This window comes from Dermochelys coriacea, chromosome 7 (assembly GCF_009764565.3).
Source record: "Dermochelys coriacea isolate rDerCor1 chromosome 7, rDerCor1.pri.v4, whole genome shotgun sequence".
NCBI classification, from domain to species: Eukaryota; Metazoa; Chordata; order Testudines; family Dermochelyidae; genus Dermochelys; species Dermochelys coriacea.
In genome coordinates this window covers 56,702,833-56,725,507 of record NC_050074.1, presented here as the reverse complement: position 1 = coordinate 56,725,507, position 22,675 = coordinate 56,702,833, and the positions used below count along the sequence as shown (strand labels likewise).

Sequence of the window (22,675 nt, the reverse complement as noted above, 5' to 3'; positions counted from 1 at the left end):
TTGAGGCTTCCTTCTTTGGTAAGGAGATTGTGATACCACCCTCGTCTCCTCCCAGGCTAGCTCCCGCACTGAGGTTTGCCCAGGCCTTTTATAGCCCTCTTGTGCCTCAGCCCAGCTGTCAGTACTTAGCTCAGCATGTTACTCTGAGCCAGCCCTCAATAGGGCTTGAAGCTGGGCTCCCTGCTGTATACCTGTGTCTTTACCCCTGGCATCCTGGCCAGAGAGCAGGCTGCAGCCAGCATTTTGGCAGGGCCTTAAAGGGGTTTACCCCTGCCCTGCCACATTGTTTTTCACTTTGTAAGATCAGGAAATAGAGAGTCTTATTTTGGAGACATTTGGCTACCAAGAACCTCAACCCATTATCCCCAACTGCTGGAAGAGGGAAGGCTATTGCAACTTTAACCAAAATAGTGGAACAGGTTTGGGGGACTGGGTCATGTTGAAGAATGGTCCATCTTTTGTATTAGGTTCTGCCTGCTAGATATCTGAATTAAGCATCACACACAACCCTTAGTTTACAGAACAAAGAGTTTTGCTAATTTCCTCCCCTCTAAAGCCTTCTGGGTACTGCAAGGAGTGAGAATTTTCACTACTCTATTGATCCTCTCTTGGTTGCTCTGAAAAAGAGGATTCCTCTATTCTACAATAGTCTCAAACTTTTTCGTAAGCCCTCTGCTGCTGCTCAGACCTCTCTCAAGCAGTAGCATAAAAATAACATGATTTTTGACACCTTCACTATTGCCTTTAGGGTTATAAATAGCAGCAATTACTGACTAATTAACTTCATTTTGCAGCTGCTTAATGATATATAAGCTGAAGCAGCAGCAGCACTGGAGTTTTGTCTGCAGATTCAGGAAGACAAACCTCCCTAGATCTGCCTTTGGTATGGTAGGTTTTCACCATCTTAAAACATTGTGCCTGTTAAGCAAAACTTAATTTCCACAGAAGTTGATGGTATAGATCTCCACACTCAAAGACAACTTTCCACAGACCAGCCTTAAATAGATTTTTCAAGCCAAAGTCACGTGAAGTTTATAATAATGAATGCAAGATCCCAGTACATCTGTTCTAGAAATTTTAAAGGGAAATGTTAGGAATGTTTCAGATTACCTAGCTAAAGTCAGAACATTATTTCTTTTAAGCACCTGTCCCTTCTTTAGTATTATAGAGCAGTAGGGGAAAAGAGCTTACATAGCAAAGAATAAGATTTCATGTCATCATCTTATTTGGTTTAGGGATCCCAGAGAGTGGGGCTCCTGAAAGTGCCAAGGGGAGCTCTGTTTCTTTGACCTCTGTGTCCTTTGCAAGGTTTATCTTAAATATCAGAATTATCTTACTCGAGGAACTCTTTTTGGCATGTGCAGAGAATGAGTTGTAACTAACTACCTTCCCCGCACCCCCAAGTCACTACAATTATCTTTCCAAGTCTTACCTAAAGGACAGACCATTCTTTTATCCAGTGGTTTTCAAACTATGGGTTGCGATTCAGTACTGGGTCATGGAATGTAAGGCACTGGGTCACAGCAGCTCTGGTCAGCACCGCCGACCAGGCCATTAAAAGTCCCATCGGTGGTGCTGCCAGCCTAAGCCAGGCTAGTCCCTACCTGTTCTGATACTGCGCTGTGCCCCGGAAGCAGCCAGCAGCAGGTCCGGCTCCTAGGTGGGGGGGTGAGAGGAGGACGACAATGACACAAGACAGAGCTCCACACTCCCATTGGTAGTTCCCAGCCAATGGGAGCTGGGTGAAGGGGGGCGGTGGAGCGGTGCCTGCAGGTAAGAGCAGCATGGAGCCACTTGCACGCCTCCACCTGGGAGCCGGACCTGCTGCTGGCCGCTTCTTGGGAGCAACGCGGTCCCTGGCGCAGGGACAGGCAGAAAGCCTGCCTTAGCACCCCTGCTGCACCCCTGACTGGGAGCTGCCCAAAGTAAGCCCGCACCCTGATCCCCTGCCCCACCCTGAACCCCAAACCCCTCATCCCTGGCCTCACCCCAGAGCCTGCATCCCCAGTCCAGAGTCCTGACTCCTTCCCACACCCCAACCTCCTGCCCTAGCTCTGAGTCCCCCCCAAACCCAGAACCCCCTCCTGTACCCCAAACCCCTCATCCAACCCCACCAGAGTATGCCCCAGCCCAGAGCCCCCCTCCCACTCTGAACCCCTCATTCCCAGCCCCACCCCGCAGCCCTCACCCCTACACCCCAACCCTCTGCCCCAGCCCTGAGCCCCTCCCACACACCCACCCCCTCATCCCCAGCTCCATTGGGTCGTGGGCATCAACAATTTTCTTCAACTGCATCACCAGAAAAAAGTTTGAAAACCACTGCTTTTATCCACCCATTTCCACTAGTGTTTCCTACCAAAGTGGCTTAGTAAATAACTAGTGTTTAACCCACTGAAAAGGAAAAGCCTGTCTTTTTTCCCCTCTTATCAGCCAGTGATGTAAGAGCTACTTTACCTGACAGAAGAAATGATAGTGGTTTCCTCTCCTAGGTTGAGTCTATGTTAAAAGAATGAGGAGTACTTGTGGCACCCTAGAGATTAACAAATTTATATGGGCATAAGCTTTTGTGGGCTAAAACCTACTTCATCAGATTCATGGAATAGAAAATACAGTAGGAGCTATATAGGTATCTATCCACACACACACACACAGAACATGAAAAGATGGGGGTTGCCTTACCAACTCTAACTAGACAAATCAATTACAATGGGCTATTATCAGCAGGAGGAAAAATCACTTTTATAGTGGTAATCAGGATGGCCCATTTCAAACAGTTGACAAGAAGGTGTGAGTAACGGGGGGGGAGGGGGGAAGGTATCCGCATGGGGAAATAGTTTTTAGTTTGTGTAATGACCCATCCACTCCCAGTCTTTATTCAGGCCTAATTTGATGGTGTCCAGTTTGGAAATTAATTCCAGTTCTGCAGTTTCTCATTGGAGTCTGGTTTTGAAGTTTTTGTTGTTGAAGAATTGCCACTTTTAGGTCTGTAATTGAGTGTCCAGGGAGGCTGAAGTGTTCTCCGACTGGTTTTTGAGTGTTATAATTCTTAACGTCTGATGTGTCCATTTATTCTTTTGCGTAGAGACTGTGCGATATGGTCAATGTACATGGCAGAGGGGCACTGCTGGCACATATCAAATTGGTAGATATGAAGGTGAACGAGCCCCTGATGGTGTTTTCACTATGTTAAGTGACTCTTACTACCTGTGCCAGTGACTGCCATCAAACAATGGCAGCTAATTTATAAATTCACAAGTGCAGAAATGAGCGGTCAAGTAGTGAAGCAGACTGAGTCATTCTGCCACATAGGTCAGTTAAGCTATATTTTGGGGATTCACTACTTCTGCTAAAAACTCCAGGGAAATAGATCAGTTTACGTAAAGACTTTTGCATAGCCTTGGGAGCTTCAGTTAGATTTTGGCAAGAGTCAACATTTTGGGACACTGTACTCCATCTTGCATTTTATCTCTTCTTAAAGAGACATACAACTTAAATTGCAAATAACCACTGGCACCTTAATATTTCAGTCTTAATAGTGTAAGTCCACTTTTTGCTTTACTGACGTATTGCATTTTCAGCTTGGTGAACAAAAATTACTGTAAAGTCAGTTTCACTTTCAGATTCTTAATGTTTTAATACTGGAGTTTCTAGCCGTCGTGGGCTAATCATAATCTTCAAACACAAAGTGAACCTAAACCAATGCAGTGTTATCTTTCCAAGTGTGTCTGTGGCTGCTGATACATGACAATACTATGCTGAGTGAGTCAGTCAGTTTTGCTGGTACAGTATTATGAAGATTAGAAGTGAAAGTGTAAACACTCCTCTGAGTCTCAGGTTTCTTCTTGGGAAAGTTTAAGCAACTGCAGAAGAACTGGAGAAAGCAGTAGAGACCATTCCCAGCCATGATGCTGTCGTGGAAAGTTTGAATAGTAGAATCCTTTCCCTACCTGACCCTCAGGAGAGTGCGCAAGAAAACTCCTCCTTTCCAACAGCCAAAGGAAGCAGAAAAGAACCTCTATTTTCCAGCCATATGAAAGCAAGAAATCCAGTAGGAAAATGGAGCCATCAGAGCATGGCCCAATGACAATGACCCAGTAGGAACCCTTGTACCTTCTCCCTTCACAGCGCTTGTGGGGCTAGCCTCCTCAGCAGTATGCTGCCTCTGGAGATCAAGTACACCCTCCATATTCCCACCTAAATCTGCTTTTTGCTGGTATGCGTAGTCCTCTAGGGAAAAACTGAGTACATTTTTCAAGCAGCCTCACAGCAGTTTCTCACTAGTCAATAAAATGTTTTGAAACTTAAACCATGCATGCTCATCTGCATTGCTTAGCTTATCAGACCAAGCTGCTCTGTGAACTCCTCATAAGTTATGAAGATTTGCCAGACAAGTTAAGAGCAGCTATGCTAAAAAACTGACCTGCCTCAGCAAATGCTTTTTCAAAAGAAAAAAAGATTTTTCCTGATACTGAAAGGACATTAAAAGACCAATGATCTACTGTCAATTAATAGTATACATTTCCTATTATTTTTCTTAAGTAACTTCATTGTGCTTTGTGTCTCTGTAGATAAAGATTTTACCATCAGCAATGATCAGTTTTACAAAAGACTACAAAAAACCCTTTCAAAGTGGAACTTCTACCAAGTTAAGTCAGTTTTGTAGCTCAATTTAACAGTCTTCGACACAAGTTAATGTAACCCATGTATTGTGCAATTTCACATTTAATTTTAGAGATTCACTGTAGAAGCTAGTAGTTCATACAATATCATTCAGAAGAGGCAGTAAGACATTAATTATCCTGTTGATCATTATTTTAAATGCAGTCATCCCATTATTTCTTTCTATTCATTTAACTGGAAAGTGATCAATCTTAACTGTGGAACTTCATGTCATTTCCCTCCCCTAAACCCAATTCCAATTTATTTTTAACTTTATATGCAATAAAGTTTCAAACATTGCCTATATAAGGAAAATTAATGGTAGCAGTGCTTTCAGGCTGAATTGTTATAGAAAGTAGACCTATCACATTTTTGGTTTTTCAATTTTGTGTTTTATCAACTTTTATTTTTATAAAAATACTGGGAAAAAAAATCAATAGTGAAGCTTTTACAACTGGAAGATTAAACAAGACGGATAGAATAGTAAACTACATTAATTTTGGGCAGGACTTTCAAAAGTGCTGAACAACCCCAAGAGCTGCATGAGGAGCTGCATGTGCTCAGCATACTTGAAAAAAATCTAGTCACAGTAGTACCCACATTCTCACTTACAAGTTCTTCCTTTATTATGCTGAAGAGGGTCTGGAAGAGGACCACAGCTCGTGCCTACCTCAACAGTAAAAACAGCAACACCATAATTCCAATTTTACACACCAGTAGAACAGTATTACTGGAACACAGAAGTTTAAAGAGTAAGATTAAAGCCACAGAATATGCTCTGTTCTACAAAACAAGTTTTCCTTCAAAATCAACCTCAATACATTGTTTATATTCTACACTAAGTTTTTCTAAAGAGGATATATGGCTAAATATCTCATATGTCTGAGTTGCGCTGTTTTCAACAATAAAGAAAAGCAAAGAGAAGCTCCTCTGATATCTACCTGTGCCAACATGTGGTATTGGGCAGTCATTTTATATGTACTCTTTACATAAATTAAGAGCTGCAGTATTATATTTTGAAAACTTTTTAACCTTCAAAAATAAAAGCAATATACTCTACTTTCATACTGAGCATTCTTTGATTTTCTTCAATGCTGTCCACATTCAACATTTGAATGGCCATAATCAGTTACCACAAAAGTTTATTAGCTGCTGCAAGGAAATATCTTTAAGGATGAATGAGAGAGAGAAAGAAATTCAGTGTTTAAGAGACCATTTGTAATAAGGACCTCTGTTTTCATACAGAGTTGTGATCAACAAAAAATCTACTAGTCAAGGGAACTGAAAGTGTTTCTTACCCAGGAGTTTTTAATTCAGAGATTCAATGTAGGCGATTTTTAATACATCTTAGAATGCTTACCTTTAAATTTAATGTCCAAGCCACTAAATTCCAATTCAACTCCTTGAAGTGCTTCTCCTAGTGTTTCATGATAATGACTGATGCTTTTTTTTGATCCCACGCAAAAGGGAAGAGAGAAGTATTTGTATGTCTCTTGGCGATTGTGATAAGGTCCTACTGTATTCATCCAAAGAACGACTTCTTCTTTATCTTGGTACTAAAAGAAAACATATGAGAAGTCTACCTCAGGAAAATTAAGCACATCCATTCTTCATGTTATTTAGAGAAGCAATGGTACATTTGTGGAGTTCAGAAAGGAGGGGTCCAACACCATCTGCACTTTAAATTAGACAACTAAAAGAGCATCACATATGACAAATTATGGGGGGGGGGGGGGAAGAGAGAGAGAAAAGGAGAAATCTATGCCTGCTCCTCTTAGGCATTTAAACAAATATTTGGCATAAGAGTACGAAGCATCAGTGGCCCTTCACAGGTAACACTCCCAGAAATTGGAAGCATAGTAACTTACAAAAAGCATTAAAGATAAACTCCTCTATCTTTATCATCTGCAACTGTATAAATTTACCAAAGACTGCATACAGGATGCGTAAATTGTACCTTGGTAGAGCACAAGTACCCTCCATCTTAATAACTAGAGAGGGCTACCCTCATTTGCCCTGGACTTCTCTGTAAAAGCAATTAAAACCTCATCTCTTGTAGCTACCTCTGGTCAGTAAATGTAGTACCCCAGCCAGTAGCTATCATAATAATTCCAATACTCTTAATATATGCACTCCTCAGATAAATGTCTCCAGTAATGGTCAGATATTGGGATGGACTCACAAAAATAAGAATCAAAAGTGTTTAAGTTATCATGTGTGATACACCTGGTAAAATGCTAACCTTGCCTTTTTTTTTTTTATTGTGCTTTTAACAGTCTTCACAGGACTAAAATAGTTTACCTCTAGCCTTTTCTCCAAACTTCATTATACTGGTGACTATATCATCAATTCACCTAACCACATGGGTCCAGTTTTCAAGCCAGGAATAGGTGCATATAATTGTATTTGCACATGGCAAATCCCATTTTCAATCCTATCTAAGAGATAAAATTCAGGCCCCATAAATATGCAAGAATGAAGTGTTCTCACAAGGCTGAGATGTGCACAAATGGAACAAATATTTATGTTACTTTGAGTGGAAAAGGGAATCAAATGTCAATTAGTCATAAGTGCATTTTTTATTGTGCAGTCAAAGTAACTAGTAGATAAGAGTTAGACATTTTTCATTCCAACAAATGAACAAGAGTCCTTAAACATAATTATTATGAATAGTTAACTACCATACAGCTAGTTGGGTCTAGAAATAATTAGCTACAAACCCACATGTAGAATGCTTGAGTCATGACTGCTTAAAAATATGTTTTATTCTGATTTATACATTTAAGTCACCGTGTTTTGAGAAAAGATTTAATCCCTTCATTCCATCATGCCACTTTATTAACAAGTCAAAGCTGCATAAAATGGAAAGCCTTGTACTCTTTTGTATTACATCTGCAGCAATCAATGATAAATATCTGGTCAGCTTCACTACTGCATGTCCAGCAATAATACTAATCAGCTATTTGTCAGTTTCACTTTACTTGGGAAGTAGCAGAGGTATACAGGAGATTTTAGGGATGGGGAAGGAGAAATGAGGAGGGAGCAAAGAAAAACCATATAACATGTGAGAGAAAGCCAGAAGAGGTTCCCCGCTCTCTACCAGCGACTTGAAAGGTTATACTGGCACAGCATAACAATCCATCCTTGCAGAAAGCTGAGGGAAGGTGGGAAGTATAGCCCTCAACAGCTGAAGTGAGCATTAGGCTCCTTACCATATTCCTGATTCTGCTGGCAGATTGGGAGCTATCTCCCCATCTTTCTCTCCTTTTGTAATGCCTGACTTGACTTTTGTACCTTCCTCCAGCTAGTGGTTTTTGACTAAATGTTCAAGTACTCAAGCATTATCTGTCAAGATCCAAGTTCAGTACTGTTTCTCTCATGCAACAGCTGAGGACATGCCGACTTGTAAAAAGAGCGGTATTCTTTTTCAGTAGTGGATTATGTTAATTTTCTTAAACTTCTGAACTCGTCTTCCACAGAGAGTGAAGAGGGAAAAAAATTATCTCCCATTTTAATAATGTACTTATTTGCAGGCAGTTTGTTACTGAATAGTGACCTCTAGATTTTTTGGAAGCATTCCAGGTCACCTTTAAAATGAATTAAATCAACTGTATACTATATGCAAGTATAAACATGGGGAAATAGTTTTACTTTGTGTAATGACACATCCACTCCCAGCCTTTATTCAAGCCTAATTTAATGGTATCCAGTTTGCAAATTAATTCCAATTCAGAAACAATATTACAACAAAAAAACTTCAAAAAAAAAAAAAACAGACTCCAACAAGAGACTGCTGAATTGGAATTAATTTGCAAACTGGACAGCATTAAATTAGGCTTGAATAAAGACTGGGAGTGGATGTGTCATTACACAAAGTAAAACTATTTCCCCATGTTTATTTTTCCCCCCAGCTGTTCCTCACATGTTCTTGTCAACTGCTGGAAATGGCCCATCTTGTTTATCACTACAAAAGTTTTTTTTTTTTCCTGCTGGTAATAGCTCACCTTAACTGATCACTCTCAATATAGTGTGTATGATAACACCCATTGTTTCATGTTATCTGTGTATATACATCTTCCTACTGTATTTTCCACTGCATGCATCCGATGAAGTGGGTTTTAGCCCACGAAAGCTTATGCTCAAATAAATTTATTAAGTCTCTAAGGTGCCACAAGTACTCCTGTTCTTATTGTGAAATGAGTTACCAGTTTCAGTCTTAGACCACTGAATAAGCAAATTAAAAGACAGACTCCCCCTGCATCTCACAAAGAGATGAGATAAAGATGGAGCATCAGATTCCACCGAGTTTCCTGGTCACTCATTACTTTATTTAAAGCAGATGTGTGCTTATTGGTAATAGTGTTTGCTATGAGCACTCCTTCCACCTTGCTATCAGAAAACTAGTTTTAATCAGTACTTTCATCTAGCAGGAACCAAAGATGCAAAAATATTCTCCACCAAAACACAATGAAACGTACATCTCTTCCTCGTAATTCAAAAAACTTCATAATTAGAAAGCCATAATATCCTATCCCACAACATTTAATTAAGCCTGGAGCCTTCAAGAGTAAAATGATCAGAAGATGACAACTTCAATCATTCCAATAAGATGTTTATCACACTTCTTCACTATACTAGCAACAAACCCTAAAAACAGGAAGCTCTCAAACTGGTACCTGGACAACTCAAACATCCCCGAAGACAGGAGCAGCTCTTGCCTAAGAGAATAACTTAACTCTCTTGTACCGTAAACTCTCTGGGGGAGAGATCACACCTTGCCCATAAAGCACCATTTATTTATACAGTGCCATAAAGTATCAGTGCAGCAATCTTACAAACAACAGTTGCCATTCTCCCAACAGTATGAAGTGTGGCTTGTCAAGAAGCCAAGATAACTACAAGTACAAGCCAAGCCAACTGTTCCCTCCTTAATTAAGCACACAACAGAAGTATTAGAGAATTTAGGTGCTTGGAAACAGACTGATTTTTTGAAGTAGGAAGAACTACCACTTGTTACACAAAAATATATATAAAGCTATACAAAAAACAGTGTATCTAAAAGTGTCTTTTACTATTATTAGCTCCATCCTTGCAATACATCCCTACAATGAATTGTATGGGATGTTCAACTTAGATTATAAGTTCGTTGGGGGATGGACCTCTCCTTTTGGGTGTGAATAATTGTATTGCTATTTCTTCCAACCCAAAAAACCCACTGAAATAAAATACACTACACAATTATTCTTCAAACTTAAGAAGCACACAAAAAGAAAATCTTGCCATTTCTGCAGACAAAGACAATAATTGAGCCTCCAGTCCACTAATAAGTCAAGCCTACCACTCTTAAATATATCCATTTAGTATCTAAGGTCACAAATCAACTTACTTGCTTTTTTAGCAGACACTGTTATGATCGAACAAACCAATCAGAATCTGCAAAAAACCTCAATGGATGTTGAGCTGTCTGGACAAATGCAGATCTTCTGACAAAGCTCTGAATTTGACTATCTGCTGTTGATTCCACCTATTAGCCACACCTCTCTTTCTAATCATTCCACCCATAGGTTTCTAGACAGTCCTAATTTTCTTGTTGTTCCCTAATATGCATAATAACTGTGGATGTTCTCACTCCCCTATTAACAGTTAAAGTTATAATCAGAATGAAATTAGAGTCTAATATTTTAGCATTAAAAAAACCCTTCAAATATGTTCATGTCAATACTTTGGAGTAACAAGTCCAACCATTAAAAAAAACAAAATCTAAAGAGTTGGTCTTTTCCTTAAAAAAGGTTTTAACCTGGACAAAACTCAACAATTCTTATGGTGATGTAGAAGCGATGCTATTTGTGTATCAGTTACTGCACTGTAAGAAGTTACTAAAGGATGCAGCTGAAGCAAAGTGTACCAGTAAAATTTTAAAGGCACCTAAGATTTGTTTCTAGAGAAACAAAGAATAGAGTATTATGGGGAAGAAGTAGGAACACTGTGTTAAGCTTTATTAAAAGCATCTACACATTTCAAAGACAGCAAACCAAAATTAGAATAGATCAATTGTCACTAAGTTCCCAAACTACATAATAAAATCCATGGCCACACACTGTGAAGACACAGTGGCTGACAGGCAGCACCTTGTACTGATAAAGTTTATTTCCTACACAGAAGCATGAGTGTCTGATGAGTATCTGAACACTATGCGGAAGCAGGCTGCTCTTAAGACAAAAGTCCTGAACAAGTCTTGCATTGAAAGATTAGTGATGGAGGCCAAAAATGGTATATGGGATTTGAAAGTCCTGATGCATTGTTTAACTTCCTTAGATCTATAAAATGGAAGAAAGGCTGTCCCTCAATATATGGAAGCGTCAGGAGTTAAAGATCTTTTTCCCTTGTTCCGACTTGGAATTTCTTCCATACCCCCTTCTTCAAGAAAATCCACCCTCAGCAGTGGATCATGAGAGTCTCTTAGAAGGGATAGGGAAGGAGAGTTTGGCAGCAGTATAGGTTGGAATTGAATGGTATCACCTAAGACCCACCAATCTGTTACTCCATATCATTAGTATATGAATCAAATGAACCCCCAAAAGGAGGAAAAAGGGGAAGGGCACACAAGCTGAAGACTGAGGGGTCTTAAGATGTAGCACCACAAAGTGCGCTTCAGTAATCGAGTCAAGGTAACAAAAAGTTATAGTTAATTGTGTTTGGATCCTTGTCTGAAAGAAAGGCTTGCAGCCTTCTTGCAAAGTGCAGAGGAAAAACACACTCAGGTACTGCTCACTGAAGATCAAGGAGCATATAAGAATCCACATGACACCCATTCGCCCTTCCCACCCATGTACCAGGCTATAAACCTAAGTAACAAGTGGCAGGCACTCCCTCAGTTGGGAGAAATTATTTCAGGCACTAGGTAAGTCATTCAGCCACATCATACAGGTCTGTGAGACTGAGTTTTAAATCAATGTCATCAATATATAGAAGTCACTAAACCTACATCTTCTCACAAACCTTTCTAATTAGCCTCACACTCTGAGCAGATGTGACCAAACAGAGTCCTGAATGAGAGAATCTATTTGGCAACTGCTCATTTACTCAGTTCTATCCTCTATGATCCTAGAAACCAAGACAGCAAATCCAAGTCCCTTTTACTTCTGCTAGGGTATCGAAAGCAGCATTGAATAAGGCATGCTACGGGGGAGCCAGATGCTCTTTTTCTAAAATCACTTGTACTGTAAGACTATGTAACTGGATGTGACAGTTTCCATCTCCTGCTATTCAAACAGCAAATTCCTCTTTAGCGACAGAAGATTCAATGACAGCTGGATTTAGGCATTTGGAGAAGAAAAAAAATGAAGACTGCATCAGGAGCTCCCTATGAGGACAAACAGAATAGCCAGTGAAGAGTTAGCAGTGATCAGGTAAAGAGTGTGAGAACAACAGTGTCAAATGTCTAACTCAACAATAAGATAAGCCAACAAAACTAGGAGAAAGTAAACAGATAAACAGACATTTATCTAAAGAAAGCTTCTGGTTCTCACAGCACTTAAGATGGTAAGGGTTTTGATCTGTCTTGTTTAAATATATGAAATAAACATTTTTACAAAGGAATAAATTTCTGCCTCAGCTAGAAATTAATTCTAATGAGTCTTGTGGGTGACACAAGCAGTAATTGTGCAAAGTGGTGAAACAAGTCAGTGGTCAGTCATGATTATTAGAGCAGGGGACATGAGGTGATAACTTTACTTAAATCTAAAATCTGTAGTTACAGTAACTCCTCACTTAACGTTGTAATTATGTTCTTGAAAAATGCTACTTTAAGCAAATCCAATTTCCCCATAAGAATTAATGTAAATGGGGGGCAGGGTTAGGTTCCAGGGAAATTTTTTTTGACAGACAAAAAACTGTGTGTATATAGAATTAATATATATATATAAAATATACACAGTATAAGTTTTAAACAAACAATTTAATACTGTACACAGCAATGATGACTGTGAAGCTTGGTTGAGGTGGTGAAGTCAGAGGGTGGGATATTTCCCAGGAGATGCCTTACTGCTAAATGATGAACTAGCACTCCGCTGAGCTCTCAAGGGTTAACACATTGTTGTTAATGTAGCCTCACACTCTACAAGATAGCATGAATGGAGGGAGAGGAGACAGCATGGAGAGACGTGTGTGTGTGTCCATCATTGCCCCTTTAAGTACGCTGACCCCACTCTAAGTACACTGCCCTTTTAAGTAGATCAGCAAGTTAAGACAGCAGCTGCTGCCAGCAAGCTCCCTCCCTCCTGAGCCCTGTCCTGTCCCCCACGCAGCTTTATGGAAATGGAGTAAAGTAGTGGGGGAGGGGGTGGCAAAAGAGTGGGGGAAACCCTGACATTAGCACCCTTCTTCTCCCCCGCCTTTGCACAGGAAGCAGGAGGCTCCTGGGAGCAGCTCCAAGGCAGAGGGCAGGACAGCACACAGCAGTGGGGGGAGGGACAGATGAACTGCCCTGCAATTGATAGCCTGCTGGGCAGCTGCCACACAGGGAACTTAGGGGATCAGGGAACTGATAGGGGGCTGCCAGTCCACCCTGGTTCCAAGCCCCCCACCAGCTAGCTCCAAGGGGCTGCTCTTCCTACAAGCAGTGGACAAAGCAGGCGGCTGCTAAACACAGTTATAAGGGAGCATTGCGCAACTTTAAACAAGCATGTTTTCTAATTGATCAGCAAAGCAATGGAACAACGTTAACAGAGATGACTTTAAGTGAGGAGTTACTGTACTTCATTACCAAGATGCAATTCCTGTTTATAATAAAAACGTAAGCAAATTTACTGGTCTATTTAAATGCAATTTTAGATTTGTTTGGCTATGAAAACAAGCTTTAGCCAAGCTTCCAGGGCTCCTTCAAACCAACAAGAATTACTTATCTTGTGGCCACAAAGGACAACACTGTTTTAGAAATGCCTACATCATAATCTTTATCCCCTCTCTACCCCACTTTGTACAAAAAACACGTGTCCATTAAAAAGGCTGGAAAGACAGACTTACAGCTACAAGATGACGACCACCTGTGTCCTAAAAATATAACAGTAGACAGAACTGTTAAATAGGTGCTGTTGAATGTAACATGAAGGCAGCCAAAAAAAAAAAAAGCCAACAAATAAAAAATGTTGCATCTTCAGGACTGGCATAATTGGCAATTTCATGTTTTGTTGCTTCATAGTAGATGATACAGCGCATACGGTCCAAGGATCCTACTAAGGTAAGAAATATGAAACTAGAATCAGCAAAGACTGAATGAGAAATATCTTGATGGTGCTGCAATCCACAAAGTCCGCTACTTCAGTTTAGAATATTATAGAAGGTTACATAAATATACAATTTTAAATACCCTATCACCAAACTCTTGAGATGCAAACATACCAATTTACACCAAGTTTAATTAAGTGTCACAAATTTGGTTTCATAGCAATTTCTGTATCACGTTTAACAGTTCAGTAATTCCAGTAACTATGTTGAGAACATAATCTATTTTGACTGCGTAAACATGTAGTAACAGCCCAGAGAAGTATCACCATAAACACAAGCTGTCCCCTTATGCCTATGCCATCTCTGATAAACTAAAGCTTTAGAAATTTTTTTCATAATTGACACAATATTAGTAAAATATAACCATGCTCTACCTAGACTATCACGGATAGGGGCATCTGTATTGCCACTTTTTAGCAGTTCTAACACTTTTTGTGGGTAGTCCTCCAGCAAGGCTGTAGTGACTAGAGCTAGGACCAAATTGCAATATCCACACTAACATAAAAACATTACCGAGATACCACTGATCATGGCACACCAACAATCCAGTTTACAGCTATATTTGTAATAGGGACTGGTGATGAGAAGTATTTCCATTAGTTGGCAACAATGTTTCAAGTCCCACTTTCAAGCCACATGCAACGAACAACATAAAATAAATGCATAAAGTTGAAAATACTCTAAAAAGAAACACAGCAACAGCCAGACCATTCTTAGGCACATGGTATGTATGTTGCCAACCCATTTCTCTCCACAGAGCTCATTTCAAGTGGGACAAAGCTTAGAGCTCTCTTTGGGATCCTTCATAAGAGTGGAAAAATTAGCATCGTAACCCTGCTAAGGTTAGCCTGCAGGCTATTTAATCTTATGTTTCTGAAATCTGATTAAAAGGGTGCAATAGAAAGGTGTTGAGTATTTTTTTTTTAACCTGAAAACATCTATCTGATAGGTGTCAGCGCCACAGAGAGTTAGTGTTGGGCTACTGAAGCTTATCTCATAATAATTCAATAGGATAAAAAGTATTTTAATCCAAGAACCAATCAAGATGCTTCAGATGCATGCATTCCTGGACATGCTTCACAGAATTACAGGACCCTAGCCCACACCCCCAGCCCTCTGCCCTGACCCCTGCACCCCCCACACATACCCAGCCCCCTGCCCTGACTCCTGCACCCCCCACACATACCCAGACCCCCCTTACACCCCATGCCCTAACTCTTGCACCCCCACATTCCCACCCCAACCCCTTGCACCAAATGGGAGCTCCTGCATCCCTCGCACCAAATGGTAGCTGCCCATGTAAGCACTCCACACCCAAACCTCCTGCCATAACCCTGAGCCCCCTCCCTCATTCTAGCTCCTGGCCAGACCCTGCACCCCAACCCCCAGCGTGCTCCTTCACCCCCAGCCCTGTGCTCAGTGCACTCCCACCCTCAGCTCAGTGCAGAGAGAGAGGAAGAGAATGGGCTAGAACCAGGGAGAAGGTAGGTGGTACCCACTCTGTGTGGGCAAGGCCGGGATCCCAGACCGGCAGTAGGCTGAGTGGAGCCAGCAGCCGGGACCCTTGCTGGCAGGAGCCGGTGGACGGAACCCCAGACTGCCAGCGGGCTGAGTGGTAGCGGACTGAGCCACTCAGCCCGCTGCTGGCCTGGGGTTCCGGCTGCTGGGCCCACTCAGCCCACTGCTGGTCTGGGGTTCTGGCTGCCGGTCCCTTGCCAGCTGGGGTCCCAGCCACAGGCCCCGCTCAGTCTGCTGCCGGCCAAGGTGAATGGAACCCCAGGCTGGCAGTGGGCTGAGCAGGCCGGCAGCATAAGATCAGTATTTTAATTTAATTTTAAATGAAGCTTCTTAAACATTTTGAAAACCTTGTTTACTTTACATAGGACAATAATTTAGTTATATAATATATAGACTTATAGAGAGAGACCTTCTAAAAAACGTTAAAATGTATTACTGGCACGCAAAGCCTTAAATTAAAGTGAATAAATGAAGACTCAAAACACCACTTCTGAAAGGTTGCCGACCCCAGATCTAGGCAATCCCTGACAGGTGCTTGTCTGACCTGCACTTAAAATCTCCAAAGGTGGAGATTCCACAACTTCCCTAGGCAATTTTTGCCATGCTTAACCACTCTGACAGTTAGGAAGTTTTTCCTAATGTCCAACCTAAATCTCCTTGCTCCTATTTAAGCCCACTGCTTCTTGTCCTATCCTCAGAGGTTAAGAACAACAATTTTTCTCCCTCCTCCTGGTAACAACATTTTATGTACTTGAAAAACTGTTATACCCTCTCTCAGTCCTCTCTTTTCCAGACTAAATAAACCTAAATTTTTCAATCTTCCCTCACAGGTCATGTTTTCTAGACCTTTAATCATTTCTGTTGCTCTTCTCTGGACTTTCTCCAATTTGTCCACATCTTTCCTGAAATGTGGCACCCAGAACTGGACAATATTCCAGACTGAGGCCTAATCAGTGCAGAATAGAGAGGAAGAATTACTTCTTGCGTCTTGCTTATAACACTCCTGCTATTACATCCCAGTGATGTTGGGGACAAAGCAAACATTGTTACACTGTTCACTCATATTTAGCTTGTGATCTACTATGACCCCCCGGTTCCCTTTCTGCAGTTCTCCTTCCAAGGCAGTCATTTCCCATTTTGTATGTGCAATTGATTGTCCTTCCTAAGTGGAGTACTTTGCATTTGTCCTTATTGAATTTCATCCTATTTACTTCAGACCATTTCTCCAGTTTGTCCAGATCATTTTGAATTTTATCCTATCCTCCAAAGCACTTGCAATCCCTCCCAGCTTGGTATCACCCACAAACTTCATAAGTGTACTCTCTATGCCATTATCTAAATCATGAATGAAAACATTGAACAGAATCAGAACCAGAACTGATCCCTGTGAGACCCCACTTAATATGTCCTTCCAGCTTGACTTAACTACTGAGAATGGTTTTCCAACCAGTTATGCACCTATCTTATAGTAGCTCCATCTAGGTTGTATTTCCCTAGTTCACGTTCAGATACTTCATTATGTTGCTTTTTTACCCATTTTGAGAGTGAAATTTACCAGAATATTGTTCTCTGAAGCAACAGCACACAACATTTCAGAAAAAAGGATAAACATTTCTTTTTACGGCCAGGACAAAGAAGCAAAAGCAGCACAGGGAACAGCAATAAAAGAAGAGACATAAAAACCAAAAGAGAATTCATCAAATAAAATGATTGGTAAACCTAAATTACTAATTCTTTCAGTGCCACATGGACATGCAATATATATCAAGCATTGTTTCTAAAGCCCAACTTCCACAGCTCATGTTCATGACACATTAAACCTGGGATTTCAACTTAAAGTTTGTATTTTGGGTGGGGCAAATGTGTGTCCAGTAGCACTCTCTCTTTAACCCCCCGCCCCGAATGCTAGGCCCCATCAACTCTATCTAGTACGTAGTATGAACAAGGCCCCAGCCTTACCCTTTCATTTCCCAGAAGTGAGAAGATTGCTCAGCATCCTGAGCCTTGCTCTGTAATGTTAATTTCACCTGCTTTGAAAAGGGATCTGCAAACATTTTCAAAAGAGGCGGCAGTTATATATTCATTCTATCCCGTTTTATTTAAGTCAAGTTTTATTGGCCCCTTGTAAACATAATGAGCCACAGTTAACTCAACTACCAAAAACATTGTGCTCACATGGACAATAATATTTACCATGGTAGATAAAACTTCAGATGGGGATTCAAATCAGTTACAAGAGTGGAAATCCTGTATTTACAATCATTCCTATACTTCTGGGGACATGAACTGTTAAGAAAGATTGGTTTCAGAGTAGCAGCCGTGTTAGTCTGTATTCGCAAAAAGAAAAGGAGTACTTGTGGCACCTTACAGACAAATTTATTTGAGCATAAGCTTTCGTGAGCTACAGCTCACTTCATCGGATGCATTTGGTGGAAAATACAGAGCGGAGATTTATATACACACACAAGAGAACATGAAACAATGGGTTTTATCATATACACTGTAAGGAGAAAGAAAAGGAGTACTTGTGGCACCTTAGAGACTAACAAATTTATTAGAGCATAAGCTTTCGTGAGCTACAGCTTACTTCATCGGATGCATTGAAGTGAGCTGTAGCTCACGAAAGCTTATGCTCTAATAAATGTGTTAGTCTCTAAGGTGCCAAAAGTATTCCTTTTCTTTTTGCGAATACAGACTAACACGGCTGCTACTCTGAAACCTGTCAGACTGTAAGGAGAGTGATCACTTAAGATGAGCCATCACCAGCAGCTGGGGGGGGGGGGGGGGGGAAGAACCTTTCATGGTGACAAGCAAGGTAGGCTATTTCCAGCAGTTAACAAGAACATCTGAGGAACAGTGGGGGGTGGGGTGGGGGGGAGAAATACCATGGGGAAATAGTTTTACTTTGTGTAATGACTCATCCATTCCCAGTCTCTATTCAAGCCTAAATTAATAGTATCCAGTTTGCAAATTAATTCCAATTCAGCAGTCTCTCGTTGGAGTCTGTTTTTGAAGTTTTTTTGTTGAAGGATAGCCACCCTCAGGTCTGTAATCGAGTGACCAGAGAGACTGAAGTGTTCTCCAATTTGTTAGTCTCTAAGGTGCTACAAGTACTCCTTTTCTTTTTAAGAAAGATTGTTTACTTTAGTTGCTGGAGAATGTATTTTGTAAGTGGGGGAACTGAACAATTCTTGGTCATCTACAACGGTATATTCTTTTTATGTATCAATTTTGAAAGCACATTTAAGCTAAATCAAGGAAAAATTATAAATTTAAGTTTTAGATTTATGAGCCTTAACACACATCAGGCTAATTTCCTTATTCATTTTAGTAGTTACATTTTTTAAACACATTTACAATTTAGCTATATTTCATCACTTAGGCTGCTTTTTTAGACTTTGCACTTCATTCAGTCTGGACAACTGAAATACAGCACTCAGTTTCACTTACTGGTTCTCCCACATTAACACAATGCTAGTAGATACCCAGAGTATTCCTCAATAATGGAAGAATCTGAGGGTGAATCTACATGAGGACTTTTTGGACCGTTCATCTAGTATTTCTGCAATTCCACCAGTACTAGCAACAGCGGCAATGCAGACTATACAAGTATTTTACCATACCATCTAAGCTTGCTTCAAGTAGGATCAGAGGATACTGTAAAAACACCTGGTAGACAAGCAGTACAAGAGGTCCTAGTATGTGCAAAGAGCAGATGTATAAATTAAGACTCTGTAAAAGAACATATATAGGTTAGTGAACAGATGTACGATTAAATACTGAATTATTTTCCATCAACTTAATCTGAACACAAGACCTTTTTAAAATCTATATTTGCATTTAAACCATAAAGATTTTAATTTCTGAACTACATCCCAATTTCTCTTCACTTAGTCTAATACATATAGATAATTAAATCTTGAAATTGACCACTTCAGGGCTGTTCTTGGCCAAAAAGGGGACAATTAAAACATCATTTAGAAATAATTTTGTAGTTATATGGCACATTCTGAATCTAAGAAAGTTGTATCTACACCTCTACCCCAATATAACGTGGTCCTCAGCAGACAAAAAAAATCTCACCGCATTATAGGTCAGACTGCATTATATCGAACTTGCTTTGGCCCCCCGTTCCTTGTTCCCTGACCGCTGCCTCCAGAGACCCCCATCCCTAATCACCCTCAAGAGCCCACCTCCTACCCAACCCCCCCGCTCCCTGTCCCCTGACTGCTCCGACCCCTATCCACACCCCTCCGCCCCCTGACAGACGCTCACCGGCAGCAGCAGGAAGTGGAGCAATGCAGACCCAGTCCGCTCCACTCCGCCACCTCCCAGCCGTTGCGCTCCGCTTCCCGCTGCCAGTGAGTGCACGGAGGTTGGGAAAAGGATGCCCCCCATACTCACCTGCAGCAGGAAGCAGTGCGCCGTGGCTGGGAGCTGGCAGATTGGAGTTGGCTGGGGCCGGACTGCTCCGCTTCCGCCAATGCTGGTGAGTGCAGGGGGGATGCCTTCCCACAAGCCCCCTCCCCCGAGCAACACGGCTGGGGCCAGGGCCACTCTAATCCCCCAAGCCACTCTGGGACTGCAGGGCCCCCAGAAGTGCCCCCCCACAGCTCCTGCATCCCAGACCCAAGCGGGAGAAGCCCCTTACCAACCCTGAAACCCTCTGCCCCTTATCCAACCCCTCAGCTCTGACCCAGCACCCTTAACACGCTGCTTAGAGCGGCGTGTTGGAGCTTTACCACATTGTATGCGAACCCGCATTATGTCGGGTTGCATTACATCAGGATAGAGGTGTATTATAGAATCACAGAATTGTAGGACCGGCAGAGACCTCGAAAGGTCGTCTAGTCCAGTCATCTACACTCAAGGAAAGATTAAGTATTAGACCATCCCTGACAAGTGTTTGGAGATTTTTAAGAGCAGATTAAGCAATGATGGCGATTCCACTACCTCCCTAGGCTATTTATTCCAGTAGTTAACTACCCAGACAGTTAGGAAGCTTTTCCTAATGTCCAACCTAAACTGTCCTTGCTGCAATTTAAGCCCATTGTGCTTCTTGTCCGATCCTCAGAGGCTAAGCAGAACAATTTTTCTCCCTCCTCCTTGTAATAACCTTGTATGCATTTGAAAACTTATGTCCTCTCTCAGTCTTCTCTTCTCCAAACTAAACAAACCCAATATTTTCCATCTTCCCTCATAGGTCATGTTTTCTAGACATTTAGTCATTTTCATTGCTCTTCTATCACAGAGAAGCTGTCAAAGCCACAGAATCAGAACCAGTGTGTACCTCTATAGGGAACAGTACCAAACGACCAGGAATGAGCACATGTGGAAGAAAAAGTGCAAGCAAGGAGCCAGGGAAACTGAGGAGCGCAGATACTTCGGAAGAAGACCTAGCTTTTGCCTGTCTATTTAGTCCCACTTCGCCCACACTCATCCCACCCCAGAGGAGAATTCGGTCATACAGAGTATGGCCAGCTACTGTGTGAAGCGCACCTGTGATTGGATTAGGTAGTAACAGACATGAGACTAGCTGTTATTCAGGCAGCATATTCCCTATCAGACAGCAGGGTCACCACACAGCCCACAACCTCAAACAGCATTTCGGGGATGTGTGCAGGAGATTGGCACCAAGTATTATTAAGAGGAAGGAGTATTGACCTCTTCAGCAGCCACCCAGAGCTCCAAACCCTACTGAATGGAACAGACCTTCCTCGCTACAACCACACCCACGCTAGGGACCAGATATTACACTTCCCCTCCCCCACAAGGGAACAGTATTCAGAGCCCCTCCTGTATAAACACACACGCTCCACAGGGGACAGGCCCTCCCACTCACGCTCCCGGACGTGCAGGGCCCGAGCTACACTCCCACCCCCACAGGTATTCACAGTCTCTCCCCCCATAAACACCCCCCCACACACACACACACACACACGGGGATGGGTATTCGGGGCCTCCCCAAGGGTGACGGCTGTACCGTCCCGTGCGGCACCCGCCGCGCCGGGCACCAGAGACCGGCCCGCTGAGGCGAGGCGCGGCGCGGCGGGCGGGCAGGCCCAGCCGGCTCCTCACCGTGTGCTCGTGCTCGTCGGCCCTGGCCCGCAACAGCAGCAGCGCCGCGGACGCCGCGCACAGCAGCAGCCTGGGCAGCTCCATCCTCCCCGCCGGCCTCCTCCGCGTCACCGCCGCAAGCACCAGGCTGCCCCCGAGCCGCCCTCGCTCTGCCCAGCCCGGATCCGACCCAGCCGCTACCGACGAGACGCTGCTTCCGCTGCCCCGGCCACGTCATCCGGCCGCCCACCGGAAGCGCCGCACCTACGGTGGCGGACGGGAGCCAAACGTCAGCGCACGGCGACAGCGGCCTCCGCGGGGCACCCCCACTCCCCGCGCGCGCCGCCTCCTCGCGGCACCCGAGACCGCGCGCGGCGGGCCCGGAGGGCGGGGCTGCCCCCAGCGCGTGCACGTAGCGGAACCATTGGGCGGGGCTGCCGCCCAGCGGGGAGCCATTGGGGATGACAAAGCGGGAGGTTGGCGGTGCCTCAGGTCATCCTACAGAGACAACAGGAGCAGCCGCTTGGACCTGGCCTGGGCAGGATCTGGCCGTCCAGGCCCAAACACTGGGGCGAGGCTGCGGGTATAGGACAGGGCCCTGGCAATGGGGAGCAGCCCGGCCAGCCATGGTGGCCCCACAGTTACGGGAGTGGGGCCCTTGGAGTAGTGGAGTCACGCACTGTGTCCATCCCTCCCCAGCCTGAGCAGTTCCTTGGGGATGGGCAAGCAGCACGTGGCTGTCCCCTTCACCAGCCACAGCAGGATTGTTAGGGACAGGCAGCCAGCAGTGAGAAAAGGAGGACTTGTGCCACCTTAGAGTCTAGCAAATTTATTTGAGCATAAGCTTTCGTGAGCTGCAGCTCACTTCATCGGTAGCTCACGAAAGCTTATGCGCAAATCAATTTGTTAGTCTAAGGTGCCACAAGTCCTCCTTTTCTTTTTGCGAATACAGACTAACACGGCTGCTACCGTGCAACACAGAGTCCCCCTGGCTCATGGGACCTGCTCCGTTAGTGACACACTCAGACAATGGCATTAATTTTCCTTTAAAATAGGAAAATGATGGTAGGGTTGAGGCTAGCCGGGAGCTCCAGTTGTGATTGGGGCCTATGATATTGCTAATACAAATGCCAGATCTGAAGCCTGATGAGCTAAA

General features: G+C 42.9%; 1 protein-coding gene across 2 annotated transcripts in view; it reads right to left on the bottom strand.

The window, feature by feature from the left end:
- Nucleotides 1-21,956, bottom strand: part of TM9SF3 (transmembrane 9 superfamily member 3) — an 87,441-nt gene extending 65,485 nt beyond the window's left edge. Inside the window, exons 1-2 of one of the 2 annotated variants that reach the window (XM_038409629.2) lie at nt 21,541-21,956; nt 6,020-6,215 (exon numbers count right to left, since the gene is read on the bottom strand). In XM_038409629.2, the coding sequence (XP_038265557.1) occupies nt 6,020-6,215; nt 21,541-21,624 (280 nt within the window). In that variant the 5' untranslated portion in view covers nt 21,625-21,956. Of the gene's footprint in view, nt 1-6,019; nt 6,216-19,085; nt 19,167-21,540 lie in introns of those variants that run through there. The other variant, XM_043519958.1, reaches the window with a different exon arrangement.
- Between the last annotated feature and the right edge of the window lie 719 nt (nt 21,957-22,675).